This window comes from Pyxicephalus adspersus, chromosome 2, assembly GCF_032062135.1.
Source record: "Pyxicephalus adspersus chromosome 2, UCB_Pads_2.0, whole genome shotgun sequence".
In the NCBI taxonomy this organism is placed as follows: domain Eukaryota; kingdom Metazoa; phylum Chordata; class Amphibia; order Anura; family Pyxicephalidae; genus Pyxicephalus; species Pyxicephalus adspersus.
Window position 1 is genome coordinate 1,321,843 of NC_092859.1, and position 8,577 is coordinate 1,330,419.

Consider the following 8,577-nt stretch of genomic DNA (forward strand, 5'->3'; position numbering starts at 1 on the left):
CGGGCGGTACACATGGGGCCCTTAGTCTATGGGCCCTGGAAGATGCTAGTGATGTAGGCGGGAGGTACACATGGTACCCTTAGTCTATGGGCTCCGGAAGATGCTGGTGATGTAGGGGGGCGGTACACATGGTGGATTCAGCCTATGGTAGTCCCGGTCTAGGGGTTCAGTGGGTGTTGGTAATATGGATGACCAGCATGGTGGACTCCATGTTTATTGGCTCCTGTAGATGTTGGTATTGGAGATAAGTGGTGTACATCGTAATTTCTATTCGGGTAATATAGGAGAGGTATCCCACATTCCAGTGTTTAACCCAGAAACTTTTTTAAGCTGGGTGGGATGAAATTGTAGGCATGTATTGTGACCCAAATCGTCAATAACCACCCAAAAACATCCAGGTGGTTGCTGAAAAGTGCCGGGTGGTACGCCCAGCTTAACAGGCCTAGGGAGAACATTGCGTTCTATGTAGCCAGAAGGCAGGGGAAAAAAAAAAAATGGAAAGGAGGAGCCTTGTTTCTAATCTGACCAATCATTAGGTGACCCCAGCTGCCATTTACACAGAGACCCCAAATAGTTTTACCTCTTTGGTTTGCTCCGTTTTGTCCTCTTCGGCCTCCACCCTGACCCGGACAACGCCAGACTTATCTACAATTTCCTGGATGACGCTGCCATTCTTCCCAATCACCTTTCCTGAAAGAAAAATGAGATTAAATCGAAATTCCACTTCTACTCCAACAACATGTTCATAAAGGGGAACCAAACTCCTAAGTGGGTGGTGAGCTTCTGCCATGATAAATACCAACAATGGCACATACCCCATGCAGTCATGACAAGTCCAGGACCCATCGTCACTGCATCCTAGGGCACCACCTTGATGGCAGATGGAAATCCTCTGGCTTGTACAGGTAGGTGATGTGGCTCCATTCCTTTGGGCGGGGAACCACAGCACACGTGTACCAGGGGGTAAATTTGTCCTAATAGTCATAGGCACTGAAATGCTCTGCACACTGTGAGCTCCTGATCATTAGAAGCTGCAGCATGTTGGAAAGATCACCGCTCATTTCCTGGATGTCCAGCACCATCCAGCCCCTCTATCCCAGGCCCATCTATTTCATTCAATGGATTTCAGTTCTTTCAATCTAATGCCTTCCAGGAGTCAGACCAGCGCTTGTATGAATGCTGGGAAGCAATGTACAGCACCCTGCTAGCCCCTCCCACCAATCATAATCTGCCTGCATTGAAGAGAAGCACAGAGACCCAGTGGTGATATTAAAGGATATGTAATGACATGGAAAGCCTGCTGATAGAAGGGAATACACTCAGACTAATGCAGCTTCTATAAATCTCAAACAAATAACCACTTACCAACAAGGGCCTTCGGGACATCCATGGAGGCCTCTGAAAACTCCAGATACCCCCGAGCTTTCCGTACGGCTTCCTCTGACTGCAGCATGAGGGAAAAGCAAAATAATAAATTACAGCTATTAAAGAATAAGGACTTCACCAATACCCAGATGTGACTTACCTCCCCGTATATCCTAAATGTGAACGTCTCTTCGTCCAGATCAACAGCCGTCACTCCCGGAACTTTCCGAGCCTGAGCATTACGCATACTCACATCCCCTTTGATCATCCGGACCTGAGCCAACCACCATCCTGGCAGCTCCTGCTCGTTGGCGCGGGAAAGCACCTGGAAGGACGGCACAGTTGCAGGTTATGTTATTCTGGTCCCTATAGATCTATATTGTATCTGTGTATTACCTCTGCCTGGTCTCCCTCCGATATCTCCACACGGTCACCAGCAGGGGGCGGTAGTCTCACCTCACAGAAGGGCACCTGTCTTTCCGGGAAGCAGCTGGGGGGTGGGGAAGGGACAGAAAGTAAAACATAGGTGGATTTGGATTCTCTGCATGCCATAAAATGCTTTGTTTCATCCCTTTCCCCAGCTCGGTGCTGCTGACCCCTTCCTGTCTGTGTCTCTCACCCTGGGCCAGACCGTGACAACAATGAACTATGCGATGTGGCACCATGGCTGCCAGTGACAACTCTTGGGGATGACAATGCTCTGTCCATGCCGTTGTCAGCCGGTCACATGGTGACTACAAGCAGAATGTACAACCATGGATCACCACAATCAGAGCGGCCTGACCTGGAGCTGACCTGTTAAGAACTTGTATCATTTAGAATCATGGCCCAGCCTGTACATGCGGCCCTGACTTCTGCAAAAGTCAGAAATAAGCCCCACCCACTCCTGCCAATAAGCCCCACCCCTTGTCACTCCACTAGGTATATGGGATGTTCCCTGAAGCTGTAATATCTGACGGGGAAATGTTAGGGGGAGGAGCCAATCTGAGGAGAGGGAGGGGCTTTGTCATGACTTGGGGGAGGGTCATGGCTCCATGTATGTAATGGGGCATCAGAAGGCCCCCAGTCCCCCCGATGTTGGGGGGTCACATGGTGGCACTCCCCTCCCCCAATGATCCCCATGTATAAACCCATGGGAGCCTGAAGGGGGAGCTGTGCGATGTCTACTTACTTGTTGGGGAATGAAACGGTGACAGTCTCCTCCTGGACATCCTGGACAAATCCCTGGAAGACAGAAGACAGGCGGGGTCACACTGACAGGAAGTGACCCCACTGACCCCCAGAATTATATGATAATGGGAGTGGTGGGCAGTTTAATAACAGGGAGCAGTATGGTGGGTCATATTGGATGGAGGTAGTGATTGGTGATATGGGGGGGGGGTGCTCAGGGAGGTATTAGGTGGGTAGCAAGTGGCAGGGTAGGCAGTATTGGGGTAAAGGTGGAGCTGAAATCAAATCAGTGTAGAGCAATGGGCAGCAAGTGACAGTGAGGGGTATTGGGGCACATCTGTGTACAGGAGAAGATGATGAGTACAGCAGGAGGGGCAAGTACTGGGGTAACAGGGTACTATAATTATGGTGGGCAGTACTGGGGCACATGTGTTTCTGTGGGGGAGGGGGGTATTGGGGCACATGGGTGTCTGTGGGGGAGGGGGGTATTGGGGCACATGGGTGTCTGTGGGGGAGGTAGTACTGGGTCATGTTAGGGGTAGAACCAGAAGGAATTCCCCCATCATTGTCTTCTGTGGGGTAAAATGAGCTCCTATTGCTGTCTACGGGGTATATGAACCCCAATCCTCAGTGCCCGTGGGGTAAAATGACCCCAGTCATTGATGTCTATAGGTGAAATCAGCCCCATTCAATGGTGTTCTGTGGGGTAAAATAGGCCGCAATATTTGGCATCCATGGGGTAAAATGAGCCCCACTGGTTGGTGTGTTCAGGATTGGGTTTCCTTGTAATTTCCCCCTCACTTCCTGTCCCAGTGACAACGTTTTACCTGGCAGGATCACTAAATTGGGGCCGATGTTCCTGGGATTGTACAATCTGGTTGTAAGGGGTGAGATGAGTTGGAGCTGGGACTTTGGATTTGTTCTGGGGGATGGGGGCGTTATTCCCCACAGCGGTCCCAGGGAAGGACACCGAGAGGGGTCAGCGGTGGGGTAGGTGGGGGTCGGGCCCTATTCATAGCCCTATTACAGTAAATGCAGTGAAAAGTAATGAGAGTTAAATTGCCGTCTCCATTCTTCGGCCCCACGTCAACTGTGACGCTCACTCAGGAATGCGATGTGAATAAAACCCCACAGACAAAAGGGCCCCGGCATCTCCCAGCATCCCCGGCCTTTATGGGGACAATGGGGGGCGGCCAGGCCTTTGTCCCCTGTTAAATGTAACCATGTCAGGTGATGGATGACAGCACATAATGCAGACCCCCGTCTCTGACGTCACTGGGGGAGAGGTGACAATACGGGGCATCGGCCATAGAGGGGTTAAAGGGGAGACAGTTACAAGTATACGTTCCCTGGTATCTGTGGGGGGTCAAAGGTTAAACATCGTTATGTCACAAAGAGATCCAACCGTCCTCATCAGGGGCTACAATCTCCCCCACGCCATTCACTTCCCACCATTTCCTCTGCCTTCCAAGAATGACCCCCAGATTGGAAATTTCCATTCAGTAACGGCCTGCGGTGGATCCGGTGCTGCTTATGGACGCTAACACGATCATTATAAGAAATGAAAGAGATATCATATTAAAAAATTCAATATGTCATCATGTAATTCCTTTATTGTGATAGCACGATAGATCCTGAAATCTCTGTCACAAACTGGCTGCCCTCTACAGACCACAGAGAGCCACAGAGGGCCACAGAGAGCCACAGAGAGCCACATAGCACCATGTGCCCATGACACTCCATATACCATCATGAAGAATGGGAAAGGGTAAAAGATGGATGGTGGGGGGACGTTACACTGTGACTATGGTGTGTGACCATCAATGTGATTATTATTATTATATTATTGTTATACATTGTTACCATTAATGGGGGCAAAGAGGGGGCTATACATGAGGAGGGGTAATATCGATGATTGAAATTCTCGTTATGTATTTACATGGCGCCAACATATTACAAAGCGCTTTATATAGTCCATAGTCATGTGACCATTGCTGTGATTATTATATTGTTATATTATTATATTGTTATACATTGTTACCAATTATGGGGGCGCAGGGGGGTTATACATGAGGATACACAGTCATGTGACTAACCATTCCCCAGGTGAGATGACAATCTAATGCCCCTGTCTTAGCCATGTGAGCTATATGTGGGTCAGCGGTGGACACAGCCAAGAAATGACCTGGGACCCCCTTGCCGAACTGACTTGGGGTCCCCTGTTGGCTGCGTAGGGTCTGGGACCCTCACAAGCTTTGTACCTCCTGATATCTGCCCTTGGTGTGGGTAAATATAATATACAAACGGCCATATAGTGGCTGCAATACGAGGGCCACTGAAACCCCCAAATCCGCAAAATCACCCAAAAAGAATGATGATGAGAGTGTCAGCGCTGACCCTGGTGACCCTCCTGTTTGTCGGGGTGTCCGCACGGCCGTCACCACAAATCAGGCATCTCAAGGTGAGCCGGGCGTCATGTGACCATCAATGTGATTATTATTATTATATTATTGTTATACATTGTTACCATTAATGGGGGCAAAGAGGGGGCTATACATGAGGAGGGGTAATTTCGATGATTGAAATTCTCGTTATGTATTTATATGGCGCCAACATATTACGAAGCGCTTTATATAGTCCATAGTCATGTGACCATTGCTGTGATTATTATATTGTTATATTATTATATTGTTATACATTGTTACCAATTATGGGGGTGCAGGGGGGTTATACATGAGGATACACAGTCATGTGACTAACCATTCCCCAGGTGAGCTGACAATCTAATGCCCCTGTCTTAGCTCATGCCCATGTGAGCTATATGTGGGTCAGCGGTGGACACAGCCAAGAAATGACCTGGGACCCCCTTGCCGAACTGACTTGGGGTCCCCTGTTGGCTGCATAGGGTCTGGGACCCTCACAAGCTTTGTACCTCCTGATATCTGCCCTTGGTGTGGGTAAATATAATATACAAACGGCCATATAGTGGCTGCAATAGTCACTGACGGGGCATTGTACCCCCTCCTGTCTCCATCCAAACTGCCCCATACTAAGAGAGGGTCCCATGGCTGAGCTCCTATAGATTCTCGTTGTCTGGTTGCCCCCGGATTGGCTAATTTACCCCAAGTACACATACAGCCAATTCCTGATGTGAATACCGGCTCCAGATCAAGCCGCTGGATGACCATGACGGCCAGGCAAAGGTGTGGGTCACCGGTGTCACCCCCAGCTCTGGGCACCCAAGCACCCAATTTTCAGGGAACCCCCCCCCCCCCCACTGGTGATAATTTCTAGGTGGGGTAAAGGTTTAAACTGAACGATGGTTGCAACTACCCAAGAATCCGGGGTGATATATTGGGGAATACAGCAGCTTCCGGTTCCTTCCTGACCAAAAATCAACCCCAGGTCACCAATTCCTCTTGGTGACCCCCAACCTGAAGGGTTTATGGTGGAAAGCTGAACAATGGACAATGAACAGAGATTGGAGATCTGGTGGGGAATAAACCGGGTAAGGGGGTATGAAAATGGCGGGGTTAGAGACACATTGCCCCATTACCCCAGACACCACTGAGCCAGTCCCATCAGTCTCTGTACAGAGGAGCTGACACTCTAATGTCCTCCCACAGTCACACACTATTATTATACATTTATATAGCTCTGACATATACCATAATCTGTAAATCTGTTCATCTGGATTGAGAACCTTTTGGGGCCCCAGACATATAATCTCCACACACAATAGAATTTTATCTCTGGAGATTATTATTTGCGAACATCTCAGGGGAAAATTTACCACTCATCCCGCAGCGTCATTTATTGATGTGCTATGCTGGATCACTACATGAGTCATCCCCAAGGAATGATAAACTAATGGGGAGGATGCAGCAGGGAGACTCCCCACACCAGAAATCAGAACTGGGGCTGCTTCACTTTCTTGTGTAGGGCCCTCGGGGGCGGGGTCAGCTCTCCTTGGAGCAGCGGAGGAGTGAGGAGGTGATCAGTATGTGAGGCTGGTAATGTGTGAAATAAATTGGGGCCTGGTGACAACCCGGGGCCACCCACCGGCATTTTGCTTGGATGAAGTTAAAGGGTCAGCCAGCTCCAGCTCCATCCTATCACACCAGTGCCTATGGCTGATGTCCTGGGGCCCTTTCCACGAAGCCTGGGCCTGGCACTGCCCCGAGCAGTAGATGACGGACCCGCATAGGTCACTAGGCAGGAATGGATGCTGTTAGATGGTACCACATGCCAAGCTAACAAATCATATTCACCCTCTAAAGCCGCTATATGGCGCAGGATGAACGGAAGATTTTTATTGGCTGATCATCAAAATTGGAGGCTCCCCAAGAAGACAGTGCAGAGAATACATGGACCCCACCCCCACCTCCGACGTCAAAAGTCCCTCTCCTGCACACATGGCAGCACTGGCGGTCTCGGTGGTGAAGTTGTCACTGCGAGTCCGATAACGCAATGGCGTCTTCTGCACCTCAATCCATAAGGCGGTAATGGTGATCATCCAGAAAACTGGGGCAAACAAAGCCTAAATATACAAACAGGATAAATACTCAAATCTGACTTGGTGATCTCTTGCACAGCAGGGCTGGCATGTGAAAGGAAGAAGCAGCATAAGGAGCCAATAAGTTCAAATGCTGATGAAAAGCATACTGATAGGAGGAGAGAGCAAAGTCACAAAGAGATGAGAGTATCAATGGACTGTTTCTCTTTTCACTGTGCAGTCATAGGCTACAATATAAATAGAGAGGACACACAGGGCACCAGGCTGGCACTGTCATTGTGATAGCTCCGCCTCCCTCTGCAATACTTACCTTAGAACAGGTGCCTCCCCCACGGCCAGTCTTTGGGGTTGGCTCGAGACTACGCTGCCCATCGGCCTCTCAATACACTGCCATGGGAGGTGGAAGGCTCTGCTCTGCAAATCCTCGGCTACCACCAGCAGATAATCAATCTGACCCCATCTGGGGGACAGAGAACAGGTGACACCAACAACTTCCTGGAACTGCAGAGAGCATTATGAGGGGTTCCCCCATCCCTGTTCTTGGTTCCTGGGCCTGTACCCCTGCTGTGCCCAATATAAGGGGTTCCCCCATCCCTGTTCTTGGTTCCTGGGCCTGTACCCGTGCTGTGCCCAATATAAGGGGTTCCCCCTTCCCTGTGCTGGGTTCCTGGGTCTGTACCCCTGCTGTGCCCATTATGGGGGGTTCCCACCATCCGTGATAGTCTCTCCTATAAAGGGTCACCTACCCTTCAGCTCTTCCTCATCTCCTTCCTTCCCCACCAGGTGGAGGTAGGTGTACCCAGGTCTCGGGGGCGTGGGATGTTGTCACCATAGAAGCCACCCTGGCTATGTTGCTGGGGGTTTCAGGCCTGGAAGCAGACGCTCTTATTGTGGAGGATGTCCAGGAACCAGAGGGAGGAGCCACAGAGGCTCCACCCCTACAGGGCCTATTTCAGGGTCACAATGGGGTCCGGCCAATGAGTGCGGTCCAATAGGTAACAACGGTACCAGCAGTAAAGGAGCTCGGAGCAGGAAGTCCCGGTACCCCAAGGCAAAACCCATGAGGAGCAGCGCTGGTGATGGGAATAATGCGGATTGGTTACATTGATGGGTGCAGAACATATCGGGCTCAGCTCTCTGTCTGATGTGAGTCATGTGACCAGCCCTGAGAGGTCACATGACACCGCACTCATTGTGATTAAGCTGACCTATCACACTGGAGAACGCATTTTTTATTTAGATCTTACACTTGTTTTTTTTACTAATTTTTGCACATCCAGTTTTTACGATACAGGGCCCTCCATTTTTGTGAAAAAGCTAATTTTACATACAATGAAAAAATAATGAAATATTAACTTGATTGTACTGTTTATTTAAATTTCTTTTGTTCATTCAAAGGATTTATTGTTACTCTATGACATCAGGTAAGCAGTTAAGGTAAATATTTATGCCTTTATCTTTTCCTGGAGTGTTCAGTGTTAGGACAATCCCGCCGGATGCTCCAACAATAGTCAGCCATCATATGT

General features: G+C 49.4%; 1 protein-coding gene across 1 annotated transcript in view; it reads right to left on the bottom strand.

The window, feature by feature from the left end:
• LOC140324875 (RNA-binding protein FXR1-like) overlaps positions 1 to 2,589 on the bottom strand; it is a gene marked incomplete at both ends in the record, with an annotated part of 6,735 nt that extends 4,146 nt beyond the window's left edge. Inside the window, 5 exon segments of the mRNA XM_072402997.1 lie at positions 581 to 690; positions 1,366 to 1,444; positions 1,526 to 1,690; positions 1,762 to 1,855; positions 2,537 to 2,589. Of these exon segments, the coding sequence (XP_072259098.1) occupies positions 581 to 690; positions 1,366 to 1,444; positions 1,526 to 1,690; positions 1,762 to 1,855; positions 2,537 to 2,589 (501 nt within the window).
• Between the last annotated feature and the right edge of the window lie 5,988 nt (positions 2,590 to 8,577).